Consider the following 17,970-nt stretch of genomic DNA (forward strand, 5'->3'; position numbering starts at 1 on the left):
TTTCAAAATAAGGATATGTAAGTGAATAGTGTTTGTATGAAGTGAGTTTTTCTAACACTTCTGTCTCTCAGTTCCACAACCCACAGAGTCACTGCCTGCTGTGGACCCTGCTTTCCTGGCTCCCGTGATGGAGCCCCAGAGTAGTGTGACTCTAGGCAGTTTAAGGCTCTGCAGTTTGCAATCACTACTAATGGAGAAATTCATTTTCCCTGCAGTTTAAAGCTCATGCATCATTCTACTACCCTCTCTTATGTGAAATTATGCAATTTGACTTGATTCCTGAACTTCGTGCTGTTCTTAGAAGATTTTTTCTGCGAATCGGAGTAGTTTTTCAGATATCACAACCACCTGAACAGGAACTTGGAATAAACAAGCAATGATGGGAACTTAATATTTTTGTTGGCGTTTACATCCCTCCACTCTTTAAAAGGATGCTGGAGCTGAGGTTTCCTACGTGAAAAATGATGTCTCTGGATTGCAGTGTCTGAGAGTTACTGGTAAAGATGCTTAGAAGTCTTACTCAAACTTGCAACACTCCAGTCCCTTTTAGTACTGGCGGATTTTGTGTGTTATGTTGGCCTCATGTTGAGCAGAAAGCCTGTTTAAACAGTGTCAGCTCATGCTCACGGGTCCTTCCCTGTCTTCCACGGCAGGAAAAGCCCCACATATTTTTGGCAGGTGTGGAAGTGAAACTTACCCAAAGAACTATAGATGTAAAGATTGGACTTCTACAAGAAGTACAACTCAGGAGAGCTGTATTTTGAAGGATAAAATGTTTATAATTGGGGAGTGGGGAGAGAAGAAGAAATTATTGTTCATGGTAAAAGATATTTAGCAACTATGGTATTCTTATTCTGAAGATTTTTGCACACTCAGGCTATCTGAGATACTGGTAATCATCCTGTGAAAAATGTACAGAGATGCAGGTCTGTAATATAAAAATCTTAAACATTATATAGTTCTTCCTGCACTGTTTTCTTTCTTATTTTCTTATTCATTGGCTAAATACCCATAATATTTTGTCAAATGCACTAAACATTTGGGTGGAACTTTCTTTTTTATTTTGTGGGGATTTTTAGTTTTGCCCTTTTTGGTAGGTGGTGATTTTGAGGCTTTAACATGCCCAGAAGCTGTTGTGGCCGACACGTCAACAACAGGGGAAAAAAGGTAGAAAATATCCCTACTGACAGTAACTACCTGTCACATATTTCTCTTAGGGCTTTTAAAGATGAGCCATTAAAATAGAATGATCCTTTATGGACCAAAACTTGAATCACTGCAAAATGAATCCAGATTGCTGTCATTTTCTTTTCTTTTGGGTGGTGGGGCTTGATGTAGATTTTACTCTATGTACAGAATTTAATGTTGAATATATTAAAATAACGAATCTGGCATGGTTTGCGGAGGTTAGATTTACTGGAAATGTATTCATACTGTGAATTGTGCTCTGATGGTTAAAAGACAAGATTGTCAAGCATTCCGTATTAACAGTGGATGTAGAAAATTTTTTCAGATGGATAAAATGTATATGGTACAGATGTAAAGTTTTCTATGTAAAAAATTCTGTACAACTTTCTGTACAATATTGATTCTCATCTGGCATATTCTAATCAGGTTATAGGTCAATAAAGTTTTTGAATTATTTCATCAGTGCAATCAAAACCTGTATAACCCACCCCCATGTTTCATTGATTCTGTTCTATTAAGGCCGAACAACAATGGAAAAAGACATTTTCAGCTAGAACTACAAATTCAATATTGTTTGGTTCTGGTATTTTCTTTCTAGCTTCTAGCATTAGATCCTCCCTTACACTGTACTTACCATAGGATACTCATTTTTAAGGCAATTTTTAAAATTTTAATTTATTTATCTTAGAGACTGGATCTCACTCTGTTGTCCAGGCTGGAGTGCAGTGGTATGAGCACAGCTCACTGTAGCTTCAAACTGGGCTTACGATTCTCACACTCCACCCTTCCCAGTAGTGAGGACTATAGGCACACACCACTACACTTGCCTAATTAAAAAACTTTTTTTTTTTAGAGATGGGATCTCACTATATTGCCCAGGCTGGTCTCAAACTCTTGGACCTGAAGTGATCCTCCCAACTCAGCCTCCCAAAGTAAGTGCTGGGATTATAGGCGTGAGCCACCATATCCCGCCCAAAAATCTTTTAATATGTTTTGCATATTAATAACCTAGCATCAGGCTATACTACTTGAATGCTAAAAAGAGCTAAAGTTCTCTTCAGCACAGTTTGCAATATTGTATGTTCGAGGAGTCAGTTGAAGTTGTGTGGTACATGGCATTAAACAAAAAGGGAATGTGTCAGTATCATCTAACAAACATGGTTGTGTTAAAGAGGAAAAGTATTCAGTCTTTGCTTTCACACCTCTCTCAGATAATGAACAGTTACTGAACAATGCATTTGTAAGTAAGTGTGCCGTATTTGTTACACCTAAGACGACAACTCTAGCTCTGTTCAAGCCCAACTGGATGCTAGAGCTGGGAGCCACTGTGACCTTGCCATGTGTGAGGGTAAGTGCTCCACACAACCTGGCAGTTGACTATTTAATGTTGTAGTATCAGGACTCTTCCCCTAGAAGAGTCAGAGGCTTTCTTCTTACTTTCAGATAACAACAGAACAAATTTTTACGAGTAAAGCAAACAAACAATGGTCCGATTAGAAAATCAAAAATTTACAAGTAGCCAAAACTCAAAATATCAGTAATTTAATTGTGGCAAATTTAGCTGATATTGTCTACCATTAATTAATTACATCATCAGAGGAAGTATTAGAGAAGCAGTGCCTGGGGTGGGGATGTTCTCAGCTGTCATGGTTCTGAAGATTCTAATCTGAGTCAGAATTTCATAATTTGAATGATTCTTTCCTTTTTTAGAAGTATCACTGACTGAGTGATTAGAAAACTCACATGGACTCACTCACTTATCCAAGGTTCCATGGTGGAACAAGAAGACTCTAGTCTGTCTCTCTGTCCTTGACTCCTGGGTGTCTCCACCTCTATTCAACCTCTAGAAAACTAGTCTAGAAAGCTCCATAGTAGTTAAAAAGAAAGATTTTAGTAATTAAAATAAAAATTTATTTATATCAAGAAGTAGTTACATCATATAAATTAGTTAACAAGACAAATGCCTTCATTGGCATAAAAATAGAAGCAGAAAGATGTAACATTTAACGTATGGCTTACAAAAATACAAGCAATTACAGTTCCCTTCATTTCTACTGTATCAGTAGCTACAAATGACATGAAATAATAGGACACTTGATTGCATCACACAGAAACTGGAATAATCACAGCTACAATAGATGTACCTACTAAATGAATTCTTTTGCATCGAGGTAACTGGAAAAAATGTGCATGTAACAAAGGGGAGTCGTCTGGTTTTACAGGATGGTTAAGACATCTTAATGACAAGCAGAATTCAATATAATGCACATATGGTAGTTCAATCCAGTTCATTACCACCCTAATTGATGACAAAATTGTGCAAAAATAATCTATACAATTCTATTATATAAATCAATAATCATGGCCTTTTATTTATGTACACAATATACATCGTGATAAAAATAATTTTATATACAGATATGATGGAAAAAAAGTAACTTTCAGGTAGGGGCCAAAAGTAGCACATATTATTAAAGGTACAGATTTACCATTCCTTTCAAGGCACTTCTGGGTCCAATACAGGTTTATTTTAACCGTGTGCAGTCGACAGGCTCTGCCAAGTGAAAGTGCCTGGTTTTCCAGGAATCTGCTGCTGCTCCTGGTTCAGCTGCTCTGCCATGAAGCATTTCAGCGTTTCTGAAGTGCCAGGGCGGAGCCAGAGCTCAGTTGCTACAGAGTTTGAGCCGTCATCCCCTATGTGTTTCATGATGTCATCAGGGTCAACCAGTGAACTCTCATCATCTACAGGAGGCAAGGGACACGTGGTTCAGGTAACACAGGTGGCAGGCAGGAGACATAAGCGCAGGTCTCTTGTAGTCCAACTCATTACAACTCAGCATTTCCCCACAATGTCATATCCTGAACTCTACTGTTTGTTTTGGTTAGACTCACCCCACCCTATTTTAGAGGGAGGAGAGTCGGCCCACAAAGGTACCAATTTTGTAAAACAAAAAATGATCAACTGAGTAAGCTGACTCCATGCCACTAGCAACCAGAGGGATTCTAAGTATATCAAAGGCACCTCTCCACAAAACAAAGTCAACAGCAGGAATGTAGATAGTCTTATTTTGTAACTGTTACCTCAGGAGAAGCCTAATGGCTACACATAAAATTTCTTTTTTTTTAAAGCAAGGTTTGGGGAATACTCTTCAACCTACAACACTGCTATAAGGAAATTAAGTTATTTTGGGAAAACACTAATTGGCATAAGATTACTTCCATTCTTAAAACACCTAATCTAAGAAGGCCATGTCCAGTCAATGAAGAGGTAGCTCTTGCTTCATTCTTTAACTGAATTTGATTGTACTCAACTTCTATCTGTATTTTACTTATTATTAGGTATAATAATAGGAAAATCTGTCTTCCTACCCTGTGATGTCATATTCTTTTTTTTTTTTTTTATTACATCTCCTGGTCTGTGAAGGATTGGTATGTGCAATCAATCCACATCATAACAAAAAGCTCCTGTTTGAAAGGACAATGTTAAAAAACTGTAGACATTAAAAACCTTCTGAAAAAGATTCTTAAAATGCTATCTTCTCTCAAATATATTCCTGTTAAATATTAATTCAGTTTGTTGGGTCTAAAAGAAAATGCCTTATAGCTGGAAAGAAGACATCCTTTCCCACTGTCCCATCAATTAACCATGTCTGCTTGTGTTTGGTATGGAATTACCACCATTAGAACACACCACACCTTGACTGCTAGATAGATAGTGTATGAGTACAGTTTTAAATAAATACAGTATTAAAGGTAGGATCTAAAAAAATCTTGAGAGATTATTATAATGTGGATTAACAGACTAAAGAGTATTTCCCAAATAGACCACTCCAGTATTTGCTAAAACTATTATTATTACCAATATGAAATTGTCCCATTATCCCAGTGACTAATAGCATTGGTATAAAAAAGGTGGTATAGGGCTGGCAGGGTAGCTCGTTAGGTGTCTAAGGAACCATCCTGCCTTGTGCTCTATGACTAGCTTTAACCTGCAAGTCATGAAAATACACTCATAATGAGGAGACTAGCTTTATTTGACTTCTGAGGCTTTGTTTGTCCATGGTGTGGAAAGCCAAATAAGAAGGTAAAACTTTTCTTTGTAGTACTACAAATTTACAGCATAAGTGTTAAAGAACTCAAAGTCTTTAGGCTAATTTCTAGTAATGTTTTACTTTAGTGAAGTGATTACTATATCATATAGCATTTTCTCTGCTGAAAGCAAAGCCTGGATATGTTTAATAAGCAAAAACTATTTTATCTGTTTAGACTCCACTCTAAAATGGGCACTCTCTCTGATAGAGAAAATCTGATGCAAACTTAATCCTGAGGTCTGGTTTTGCTCAATAGTTACTATGTCTTGGGCCATACAACTCAAAGGACTTCAAACTCATTCCATCTATCCCTCAGACGTTAGTGAAAGTCTTGAGTGAGAAAGTTTAAAGTTCATACAGGATTCTGCTATAGGCCATTACACTTGGTCATTTACCTGTATTAATAGGTTTATTGTGAAATTCATTCAGTCTTCGCATTCGTTCTTCGTTTCTCATTCTAAGCTGATCAACATTTACACTGGATATAGATTTTAGGGAGAGACCATCTGGTGCTACATTAGGATGACTGCTATCCTGTAGTTAGAAAACAGAACTTCAGAAAGTCATTAACACAAAATATGTTCACAAATCAGTGAATCAGGGCCAGGCATGGTGACTCTCGCCTGTAATCCCAGCACTTTGGGAAGCCAAGCTGGGCAGATCACCTGAAGTCAGGAGTTAAAGACTAGCCTAGCCAACATGGTGGAACCCCATCTCTACTAAAAATACAAATTAGCTGGGCATGGTGGCAGGCGCCTGTAGTCCCCAGCTACTTGGGAGGCTGAGGTAGAAGGCGGAGGTTGCAGTGAGCTGAGATTGTGCCACTGGACTCCAGCCTGGGAGACAGAGACTCCATCTCAGAAAAAAAAAAAAAAAGAAAAACCAGCAAATCAAAACATCCTCTTGCCCTCAAATGTACATTGTGATGAACAAAATAAAACAAATGAAAATATGGAGCACATATATTATGGCTCCTATGCTTATCCATGCAAGCTCAGATGACTCAGTCAAGGATAAGGAGTAACATTTGTGATGACAGAAATGCTGCCAGTCTGGATAAAGCTTGAGAATTATAGGACACAAAAGGAAAAAACTGAAGTGGTGGGGGCTGAGACTCAGTCCACCTGTAATCAAGACAGTGTGGTACTGACATAAGAAAAGACATGTAGATCAATGGAAGATTAAGAAGAATACAGAAATAAATCCTTATGTTTATGGACAGAGTTAACAAAATGCAATGGGAGAATAGTCTTTCAACAAATGCTGCTAGAACCACTGGATGGCCACATGCAAAAGAATGGACTTGGACCCCTGCACCTCACAGCCTATGCAAAAATTAAAGTGTATTTAAGAACAAACTGAAAGAAAACAAGTACATCTTCATGATCTTGTGCTAGGCAATGGTTTCTTAAGTAAGACACCGAAAGCCCAAGAAAGATGAGTTGGACCTCACCAAAATTAAAAACTTCTATGCTTCAAAGAACACCATCAAGAAAGTTAAAAAGATACAGAATGGGAAAAAAGATCTGAAAATCACACATTGATAACTAGATTTGTAGCCAGATGTAAAAGAACTCTTACAACTCAATAAAAAGACAATTTAATTTGAAAATGGGCAAAGGGCTGGGCTCGGTGGCTCATGCCTGTAATCCCAGCACTCTGGGAGGCCGAGGCAGGCGGATCACACGAGGTTAGGAGTTCAAGACCAGCCTGGCCAACATGGCGAAACCCCGTCTCTACTAAAAATACAAAACTTAGCCAGGCGTGCTGCCATGCACCTGTAATCCCAGCTACTCGGGAGGCTGAGGCAGGAGAATCCCTTGAACCCCATTGGGGCAGAGGGTGCAGTATGCTGAGATCATGCCACCGCACTCCAGCCTAGGTGACAGAGCAAGACTCTGTATCAAAAAAAAATAAAATAAAATCAGCACAGGATTTGAATAGACATATCTCCTAAGAAAATATACAACTGGCTAATAAGCACATGAAAAGATGTTCAATATCATTACAGAAATGCAACTCAAAACCACCATGACACCACTTTACACTCAATAGATGGCTAAAATCAAAAGACACTAAGTGATGGCCAGGATATAGAGAAATTACAACCTTCATACACTGATGATGGGAAGGTAAAATGGTACAGCCACTTTGGAAAACAGTCTGGTACTTCCTCAAAATGCTAAATACAAAGTGTCCATATAACCCAACAGTTTCCTCCTAGGTATATATATATATATTCAAGAGTAATAAAAACATCAAAAACTTGTACATGAACATTAATAGTATCCATAATAGCTAAAAAGTGAAAACAACCCAAATATCTATTAATTGTTAAATGGATAAACAAAATATGGGATACTAATACAGTGGAAAATTATTCAACACTAAAGAGGCTTCAGTACTGGCACATGCTACAATATGAATGACCTTCAAAAGAAGAAAGACAAATCCAGTCACAAATAATCATAGAGTGTATTATCTCATTTATATGAAATGTCCAGAAAAGGCACATCTATAGAAACCAAAGTAGATTGGTGGTTGCCTAAGGCAAAAAGCAAAGCTATTTTCACCTGGTAATGTTGTATATGTAATAACGCTAATAGCAACATCTGCTAACTTGGTGAGGTCTCTGCATACTTGGCTCAGTGCTAAATACTTCACATATAACTGTATCTTCACGTCATATATAAGGAAACACACACAGAATTTAAGAAATTGCCCAAGCTGCCTACCCAACAAGGAGGTGACATTGTTGGGACATAAACTCCAAAGCCTCTACTTTTTACTGGCTATACTATAAAGCTGGGGAGCAGAGTGAGGAGAACATGAGTTTGAATCTCAGCCTTCTTGCCCATGTGACCTTGGCAAGTCATTTGAGCGAAATGAAGATGATGCCTATATCACAGAATTAGGTTATTATGAAGCTTTTCAATAAATGACATCAGTTCCTCCTTGTGCCTCTCTGAAATCCATTTATTCTGCAGGAGAAGAAGGAAGGTTGGGATGCAGAGCTACTTACAGCCACCCCAGGAGACAAGAAAATACTATTATTATCTGGAAGAAGCCAAAGCAGCAGAATTCAATAGCTACCCAAGGTCATCCAGTCAAGGCAGAGCCTAGGTTCACACCCATGTCTGAATTTCAAGCAAGTGCTCTTTCTTTATTGGGCCACACAGATTTAGCACGGGTCAGAACCCAGACCTCTCATTCTTCTAAGTTGAAAAGGGGGAGAAAAGTTTCATACATACAATGTCTAGTCCTTTCCATTTGTTCCTCCTGCGCTCCCGCGCAGAGGACAACTGTGATGGTGGAGGGAGGACGTCATCTTCAATGGCAGGATATGTCTCACCGTAAGCCCCTAAGAGGACCCCGAAAAGCAGAAGGAGTCTTAATACCGCTTCAAATCTTACCCAGAGCTAAACCAAGAGCCTGTCTTTTAATTACTAAGATTTTGCTTACAATACCATGAAATACACTCAATATAAGTGTACATACACAGTTCGGTGATTTTTTTAGTAAATTTACAGAGTTGTGCAATCATCACTTTAAAGTAGAACATTTCCATCACCTTAAACAGCTCCTTTGTGCCCATTGGCAATCACTCCCCACTCCTACCTGCTGGCGCCGGGCAAACACTGCTCTGTTTCAATAGATTTACCTTACCTAACACCAAACATAAATGGAATTCTACAACTTAATCTTTTGTGTCTTTTTACTTAGCAATAAGGTGTCTGAGATTCATCTATGCTGTGCCATGTTTAAGTTGTTTATTACATTTTACTGCTGAATAATACTCCATCATATGGATACATCATATTTTGTCTATGCATTTACCAGTAGATGGACATTTGCTAGTTGCTAGCAATTATGAATAACACTTCTATGAACATTCACATTCAAGTTTTTGTGTGGACGTATCTTCTCATTTCTTTGGGTTATAGAACAGAAATGAAATTGCTGGGTATTATGGTTAACTCTGTTCTGCATTTTGAGGAACTACCAACCTGTTTACATTTTACATTGTAAGAGGGTTCCAATTTCCCCACATCCTCACCAACACTTGGTGTTGTCGGTCTTTTTGCTTATAATCATTCTAGTGGACCAGTAGCTAATTTGACATGGACAAATAGCCTACAACATCTACAGTAACCTCCATAACTCCTTTGAAAAAAATTATACCTAAAGTTAGAATAATACAAATACTTAGAATCACCATTAGTTACTTTGTCAATTTCTATATATATTTGGGGGGATGTTGTTTTTGCCAAGCCTCTTTGCTACACCAGTAAGTTGGAGACATCATGGCATTTTGTCTCTAAATATTTCAGTGTGTATTCTCTTAAGAACAAGGACTGGCTCCTACACTGCAAAAATCTAATTATAACATTCAGAAAATTTAACATTTATACAACACTATCATTGTTTAACATATAATTGATATTCAGATTTTCCAAATGTATACTGTATGGGTTTTTAAAAATAGGAATAACTTTTATTGAATAAGATGTGGGGCTTTCTATAACTCTAAGATAAGTTTTGGGCCCTTCCATGCCATTTAGTAGCTCATTTTCTTTTAGCTCTGAAAAATATTGCATTGTCTGGATGTACCACACTTTATCCATTCACCTACTGAAAGACATCTTGGCTGCTTCCAAGTTTTAGCAATTATGAATAAAGGTGCTATAAATATCTGTGTGCCAGTTTCTTTATGGACAAGTTTTCAACTCCCTTAGGCAAATACCAAGGAGTGTATATGCTGAACTGTATGGTAAGAATATGCTTATTTTTGTAAGAAACTGCCACACTGTATTCCAAAATTGACTACAATTTTGCATGCCCACCAGCAATGAATGAGAGTTCCTATTGCTCCATAACCTTGCCAGCATTTGGTGTCAGTGTTTTGAATGCTGGCCATTCTAGCATGTGGTGGTATCTCATTTTAATTTACAATTCTCTAATGTGTTACCAGGCAGGTCCTTGTTCTTAGAGCTCCGAGCTCCCAAGATGGTGGAGGGCCGCTTCCAAGATGGCAGCAAGCCTCTTGTTCTCTGACCTGGGGTTCTTGGCCTCACAGATTCCAAGGAATGGAATCTTGGGCCATGCGGTGAATGTTATAGCTCTATGAGAAGGCGTGGGTCACAGAAGAGAACCGTGGAACCCAGTGACTAGTGTTCAGCTCTATTAGGACAAACCCGGGCACTTAGCTGTGCAGGAACAATGGCAAGCCTTTAGCCTGATTGGGAGCAGCAATGGGCGCCACCTGGCTGGATCAGAAGTGCAGCGGACACCCTACCAGATCTGGAGGGGTGGAAGTCAGTGGCAGGTCTGCGACGGCGGCAAATAGCACTGGCGGACGGCAAGCGAAAGCTCAGCTCGAGCCATAACATGGACCAGAAGAGCATGCAGTTCCAAGATTTAATAGAGTGAAAATAGAGTTCCCATACAATGGGAGGGGACCCAAAGTGGGTTACCACTCCCAGCTGGAATGCCTGGGGTCTATATCCCAATCACTGTCCCTCTCCCTGTGCTCTCAGGCGATATATGATTTGACTATTTTTTTACCTCCTGCTTTAGCCTAATTTGTATTTTAGTGAGCCCTCTTTACTACCTGATTGGTTGGGTGTGAGCTGAGTTACAAGCCCTGTGTTTAAAGGTGGGGGCAGTCACCTTCCCAGCTAGGCTTAGGAATTCTTAATCGGCCTAGATTTGAAATCCAGCTAGTCCTGTCTCTCAATAGCATCCTTTCATAGTCTTGTTATCTGTATGGTGATGTGTGGTGCAAGTCTTGCTCAATCTTTTAATCAGGTTTTTTTGTTTTCTTATTGTTGAGTTTTAAGATTTATTTGTATATTTTGGATAACAGTCCTTTATCTGATGTGTCTTTTGCAAATATTTTCTTACAGTCTCTGTCCTGTGTTCTCATTCTCTTAATTAAAGTGTCTTTTATAGAGCAGAGCAGGTTTTAAATTTTTACAAAGTCCGGCTTATCAATTATTTCTTTTATGAATTGTGCCTTTGCTTTTGTATCTAAAAGTCATCACCATACCCAAGGTCATCTAGATTTTCTGTTGTTATCATCTATGAGTTTTACAATTTAGCATTTTACATTTAGGTGTAAGATCGACTTTGAGTTAATTTTTGTGAGGGGTGTAAGATCTATGTTTATTTGTTCACATGCAGATGTCCTGTTGTCCCAGCATTATTTGTAGAAAAGACTATCTTTTCTCCATCATAATACTGCCTTTAGTCCTTTGTCAGAGATCAGCTGACAGTATTTGCATGAGTCTATTTCTTTCTTTTTTTGAGACAAGGTCTTTCTCTGTTGCCCAGGCTGGAGTTTAGTGGCGTGATCATAGCTCACAGCAGCCTTGAACTTCCAGGCTCAAGTAACCTCCCAACTCAGCCTCCCAAATAGCTAGGACTTCAGGTGTGTGCCACCACATCAGCTAAAATATTTTTTTTGTAGGGACAAGGTCTTGCTTTGTTGCCCAGGCTGGTCTCAAACTCCTGGCCTCAAGTAGCCTTCCAAAGTTCCAGAACTACAGGTGTGAGCCACTGTGCCCAGCCTGCTTGAGTCTATTTCTGGGCTCCATATTCCATTCAACTGGTCTATTTGTCTATTCTTTCACCAATGCCACACTATCTTGTTTATTATAACTTTATCATAACTCTTGAAGTCAGCTGTGAGAGTCCTCCAACTCTGTTCTCTTTAAACATTGTGCTGGCTATTCTGGATCTTTTGCCTTTCCAAATGAACTTTAGAATCAGTTTGTTGTTATCCACATAACTTGCTGGGATTTTTATTGGGATTGTACTGAATCTATAGATCAAGTTGAGAAGACCTGACATCTTGATGATACTGAGTCATCCTGTGCATGGTCACGGAATATATCTCCATTTATTTACTAGTCCTTCAATTTCATCAGTTTTGTAGTTTTCCTCAGGCAGTTCTAGACGGATGGATGGATAGATAGATAGATAGATAGATTGATTGATTTATACCTCAGTATTTCTTGGGGGAATGCTAATGTAAGTGGTATTGTGTTTTTAATTTTTAATTTCAAATTTCATTTGTCCACTGCTGGCATATTGTAAAGTGACTGACTTTTATATATTAATCTTGTATCCCGCAACTTTATTATAACTGCTTACTAGTTCCAGGCATTTTTTAGTTGATTCCTTCAGATTTTCTATAGACAATCATGTCATCTGTGAAGAAAAACAATTCTATTTCTCCCTTTCCAATCACACCTTTTATTTCCTTTTCTGCCTTACTGCTAATATTAGCTAAGACTTCCAGTATGATGTTAATCAGTGGAGAGAAAGGACATCCTGATCTTAGCAGGAAAGCTTCTAGTTTCTCATCATTATGATGTTAGCTGTAGGACTTTTGTAGATGTTTTTTAACAAGTTGCAGAAGTTTCCCCTCTATTCTGAGTTTGCTGAGTTACCATAAATGGGTGGTAGACTTCAGGTTATCAGATTTGTGGGCATAGAGTTGTATGGTATTCTTGGACTATGTTTTTTGTTGTTGTTGTTGTTTTAATTAAAACACTGAGGTTTATTTCACATGTATATTTTTGTCTCCCCACCATTTCCATGTCTGACCACCACTACTACTATGGCCTATCATAACATTCCACACATACTTAAAACCAAGCAAAGGGTGGAGTTGCATCCTTAAAAACTAAACAGGTATTTTGGACAACACATTCTTGGCAATGGAACCTGGACAACATTTATCAAACACGGTAGGGAAAGTTCTCACTCTGCATTATAAAAAGGACAGCCAGATATCAACTGTTAGACAGAAATTAAATAAGACGGAAAATTTTTAACAAATTGTTTAAACTATTTTCTTAAAGTGACTTCCTCCGCTGCCAGAGATCTTGAATAGCCTCCTGACAATCATCCAGAAGCAATTCTTCACATAATTAATGAGCTTGGCTTCCACTTTGGGAAAAGAACTACCTTTTCCTATACTTGCTTGCATTTTTGCTTTAATGTCTTCTACAGAACTAAGTCCTTTTGGTGTTTTAGGAGTTTTTTCCTGTTTTTTTTGAAGGATTCTTGTCCTTTTGATCTTGGTGTTGATGATGCTTTTGAGTCTTTTCCATTCTGATTTGACTTTTGTGCATTTCTGGCTGGAGTATCTTGTATAGATTTCTTCACTGGTGCTTTTTTTTTTGAGACAGAGTCTCGCTGTCACCCAGGCTGGAGTGCAGTGGCACAATCTCGGCTCACTGCAGGCTCTGCCCCCCGGGGTTCACGCCATTCTCCTGCCTCAGCCTCCAGAGTAGCTGGGACTACAGGCGCCCGCCACCTCGCCCGGCTAGTTTTTTTTATATTTTTAGTAGAGACGGGGCTTCACTGCGTTAGCCAGGATGGTCTCGATCTCCTGACCCCGTGATCCGCCCACCTCGGCCTCCCAAAGTGCTGGGATGACAGGCGTGAGCCACCGCGCCCAGCCCACTGGTGCTTTTTCTTCAGCTTCCTCATCATCAAAATCATCATCATCTTCAGCAGCAGCAAGTTTTGCTTCTTTCTTTGGAACCTTGCTGCCACCTCCAGGGGTAGACTGCTTTCCAGATATACTTAAGAGTTTCACATCCTCCTCCTCTTCATCTTCTGATTCTGCATCTTCCTCCACAGCTACTAAGTGCTGCCCACTAATATGCACTGGCCCTGAAGCACACATCAACCGAAAGACCACTGGTGATGTTATTTCAAAGCCCCCAAGGGAAACCATTGGCTGTACAGACATTTTCAAAGTTGACAGTGTTACTTTAATTGGACTGCCTTCGTAATTCATTGCCTCTGCTTCAACAATGTGCAATTCATCCTTTGCACCAGCACCTAAACTGAACATTCTTAAAGATAACTGGTGCTCATTTTCATCATTATCCATCTTGAAGTGATAATCTTTGTTGGCCTATAGTTCACAACTGAAAAGATAGTTCTGGGGCCTCAGGGCTCATCAAATCTTCCAGCGGGTGGTGGCATGCACTTAGGTGGGAAAGAAGGTGGACGGAGATAAACGACCATTTCTCAAGAGAACAGCCGTGCAAAACGGAATCACACCAGGCTCCTCTTGGACTATGTTTTTTTTTTTTTTTTTTTTTTTTTTTTTTTTTTTTTTTTTTTTTTTTTTTTGAGACGCAGTCTTGCTCTGTCGCCCAGGCTGGAGTGCAGTGGCACGATCTCGGCTCACTGCAAGCCCCGCCTCCTGGGTTCATGCCATTCTCCTGCCTCAGCCTCCTGAATAGCTGGGACTTACAGGTGCCCACCACCTATTTTTTTTTTTTTTTTTTTTTTTTTTTTTTTTTTTTTTTTTTTTTTGCATTTTTAGTAGAGACAGGGTTTCACCGTGCTAGCCAGGATGGTCTCAATCTCCTGACCTTGTGATCCGCCCTCCTCGGCCTCCCAAAGTGCTGGGATTACAGCCTTGAGCCACCGCGCCCGGCCGACTATGTTTTTAATGTTCGTGGGACCTGTAGTGATATGCCCCCCAACCTTTATTATTACTATTATTATTATTATTATTATTATTATTATTATTATTATGCAGAATCTCACTCTGTCGCCCAGGCTGGAGTGCAGTGGCACGATTTCAGCTCACTGTAACCTCCACCTCCTGGTTCAAGCGATTCTCCTGCCACAGCCTCCCAGATTGCTGGGACTATAGGCACGTGCCACCATGCCTGGCTAATCTTTGTATTTTTAGTAGAGACGGGGTTTTGCCATGTTGACCAGGCTGGTCTCGAACTCCTGACTTCAGGTGATCCACCCACCTCAGCCTCTCGAAGTGCTGGGATTACAGGTGTGAGCCACCATGCCCAGCTAGATATGCTCTGTTTCTGATATTAGTAATTTGTCTTCTCTTTTATTAGCTTGGCTAGAGGCTTACTGATCTTCTCAGAAATAACTCTTGGTTTCATTGATTTTCTCTATTGATTTCCTGTTTTCAATTTCATTGATTTCTGCTCCAATTTTTATTTCTCCTCTTCTGCTTACTTTGGATTTAATTATTTTCTAATTTTCTTATGTGGAAGCTTAGAATACTGATTTTAGATCTTTCTACTTCCTTCATGTATGCACAGTCAATGCTATAAATTTAAGCATCTTAAAAATTTACCAATTTTTGGCCAGGCACGGTGGCTCACGCCTATAATCCCAGCACTTTGGGAGGCCAAGGCGGGTGGATCACCTGAGGTCAGGAGTTCGAGACCAGCCTGGCCAACACGGTGAACCCCCATCTCTACTAAAAATACAAAAATTAGCCAGGCGTGGTGGCAGGCACCTATAATCCCAGCTACTTGGGAGGCTGAGTCAGGAGAATCGCTTGAACCCGGGAGGTGGAGGTTGCAGTGAGCCAAGATCATGCCATCATGCTCCAGCCTGGGGACAACAGCAAGACTTTGTCTAAAAAAAAAAAAAAATTCCCAATTTTTTAAACTTTTACATGGTCTGGCTTATCAATTATTTGTTTCATAAATTGTGGCTTTGGTTTTGTATCTAAAAGTCATCACCATATCCAAGGTCGTCTAGATTTTCTGTTGTTACCTTCGGTGAGTTTTAGAGTTTGGCATTTTACATTTAACTGAATGCATACATTAGGAAAGTAGAAAGACAAGCATTATTTCTGCTACCTCCTACAAGTTGAGAAGTTGTATTTTCATTTTCATTTAGATCAAAGTATTTTAAAATGTATTTTCATATTTTTTTCTCTGACCCATGAGTTATTTAGAAATGTGGCGTTTAATCTTCAAAGTATTTGGAGATTTTTGCAGCTATCTTTCTGTTACTGATTTCTAGTTTATTTCCATTGTGGTCTGGGGACAGATATTGTGTGCTTTATCTTCTTTTACATCTGTTAAGGTTTGTTTTCTTGCCCAGATTGTAATCTGTCCTGGTGAATGTTTCATGTGACCCTGAGAAGAATATGTGTTCTGCTGTTGTTAATGAAGTTGTCTTTCGACATCCATTATATCCAGCTGGTTGACAGTGTTGCTGAACTCAACTATGTCCTTACTGATTTTGTCTCTGTCCATTTCTGATAGAGAGGTGTTAAAAATCTCCAACCATAATAGTGGATTCATCTATTTCTCCTTGCCATTCTTTCGCTTTCTGACATGTATTTTGACACTTTGTGGTTAGGCATCTAAACGTTAAGAGCTAAAACTATATATAAAACTCTTAGAAGAAAGCATATGAGGAAAGCTTCATGGTATTGGATTTGGCAATGATGTCTTAGACGTGACACCAAAAGCACAGGCAACAAAAGAAAAGATAAATTGGACTGTATCAAAATTAAAAGCTCCTATGTATCAAAGGACACAATCAACAGAGTGAAAAGGCAACCCACTATGTAGAAAACATTTGCAAATCATGTATCTGATAAGGGGTAATATCCTGAATAGATAATAAAGAACTCCCACAACTCAATAACAAAAAAACTCTGATTTTAAAAATTAGCAAAGGTCTTAAATAGGTATTTCTTCAAAAATGATGTACAATTAGTCAATAAGCACATGTAAAGATGTTCAACATCACTAATCATTACAGAAATGTAAGTCAAAACCACAATGAGATGCCACCTCACACCTGTAAGGATTGCTACTATTCAAAAAACAAAGTAATAAGTGTTGACAAGGATGTAGAGAAATCGGAACTTTTGTGCACTGCTGGTAGGAATGTAAAATGGTGCAGCTGCTGTGGAAAACAATGTGGTGAGTCTTCGAATAATTAAAAATAGAATTACTATAAGATCTAGCAAATGCTATCTCTTAGTGTTTACCCAAAAGAACTGAAAGCAGTGACTCCAACAGATAATGGTACACCTATTCATAGGAGCATTATTCACAACAGCCAAAAGGTGGAAGCAACTCAAGCGTCTACTGACAGATGACTGGATGAACAAAACGTGGTACACACATACGATGGAATATTATTCACAGCATAAAAAAAGGGGAAATCTGGCTGGGTGTGGTAGCTCACACCTGTAATCTCAGCACTTTGGGAGGCCGCAGGAGGATCACTTAAGCTCAAGAGTTCGCGACCAACCTGGGCAACATGGTGAAACCCTGTCTCTACAAAAAATACAAAAATTATTCGGGCATGGTAGTGTGTGCCTGTAGTCTCAGCTACTTGGGAGGCTGAGGTAGGAGAATCATCTGAGCACAGGGAGGTCAAGGCTGCAGTGAGCCATGATCACACCACTGCACTCCAGCCTGGGTGGCAAGGGAGACCCTGTCTCTAAGGAGAAAAAAAAGAAAATCTGACACATGCTATAACATGGATAAACCTCAAAGACGTTATGTGAAGTGAAATAAGCCAGTCATCAAAGGATAAATACTGTATGATTCCACTTACATGAGGTCCTAGAGTAGTCAAACTTATGGAGATAGAAAGTAGAATGTTGGCTGCCAGGGGCTGGAGGGAAAGGGCAATGGGGAATTACTGTTTCATATGAAGAGTTTCTATTTTCAAGATGAGTTCCGGAGACGGATGATAGTGGTGGTTGCACAATAGAAATACTTAATGCCAATCAATGTACACTTTAAAATGGTTAAAATGGTAAATGTTATGTTTACGTGTATTTTACAATAAAAAAAAAACCCTATTTTTTAAAATAATGCACGGAAACCACCAGCTTTACATTCCTTAGAGCAGTGGTTAACACAGCCAT

The 17,970-nt window shown here is 39.1% G+C and overlaps 2 protein-coding genes and 1 pseudogene across 37 annotated transcripts in view; 1 reads left to right on the forward strand and 2 right to left on the reverse strand.

The window, feature by feature from the left end:
• ARFGEF1 (ADP ribosylation factor guanine nucleotide exchange factor 1) overlaps positions 1-17,970 on the forward strand; it is a 170,630-nt gene that overhangs the window by 144,579 nt on the left and 8,081 nt on the right. For 5 of the 6 annotated variants that reach the window (XM_063611518.1, XM_063611519.1, XM_055299111.2 and 2 more), the window contains one exon: positions 216-1,647. In XM_063611518.1, coding sequence (XP_063467588.1) covers positions 216-380 — 165 coding nt within the window. In that variant the 3' untranslated portion in view covers positions 381-1,647. Of the gene's footprint in view, positions 1-215; positions 1,648-2,041; positions 2,121-17,970 lie in introns of those variants that run through there. The other variant, XM_055299112.2, reaches the window with a different exon arrangement.
• CSPP1 (centrosome and spindle pole associated protein 1) overlaps positions 3,077-17,970 on the reverse strand; it is a 132,152-nt gene continuing 117,258 nt past the window's right edge. For 30 of the 31 annotated variants that reach the window (XM_055299127.2, XM_063611530.1, XM_063611536.1 and 27 more), the window contains 3 exons: positions 8,531-8,640; positions 5,675-5,813; positions 3,077-3,930 (listed from right to left, as the gene is read on the reverse strand). In XM_055299127.2, the coding sequence (XP_055155102.1) occupies positions 3,719-3,930; positions 5,675-5,813; positions 8,531-8,640 (461 nt within the window). In that variant the 3' untranslated portion in view covers positions 3,077-3,718. The remainder of the gene's footprint in view (positions 3,931-5,674; positions 5,814-8,530; positions 8,641-17,970) is intronic. The other variant, XM_063611535.1, reaches the window with a different exon arrangement.
• Positions 12,322-16,333, reverse strand: LOC129493223 (nucleophosmin-like; annotated as a pseudogene).

The sequence above is a fragment of the Symphalangus syndactylus genome, chromosome 11 (assembly GCF_028878055.3).
Source record: "Symphalangus syndactylus isolate Jambi chromosome 11, NHGRI_mSymSyn1-v2.1_pri, whole genome shotgun sequence".
NCBI lineage: Eukaryota > Metazoa > Chordata > Mammalia > Primates > Hylobatidae > Symphalangus > Symphalangus syndactylus.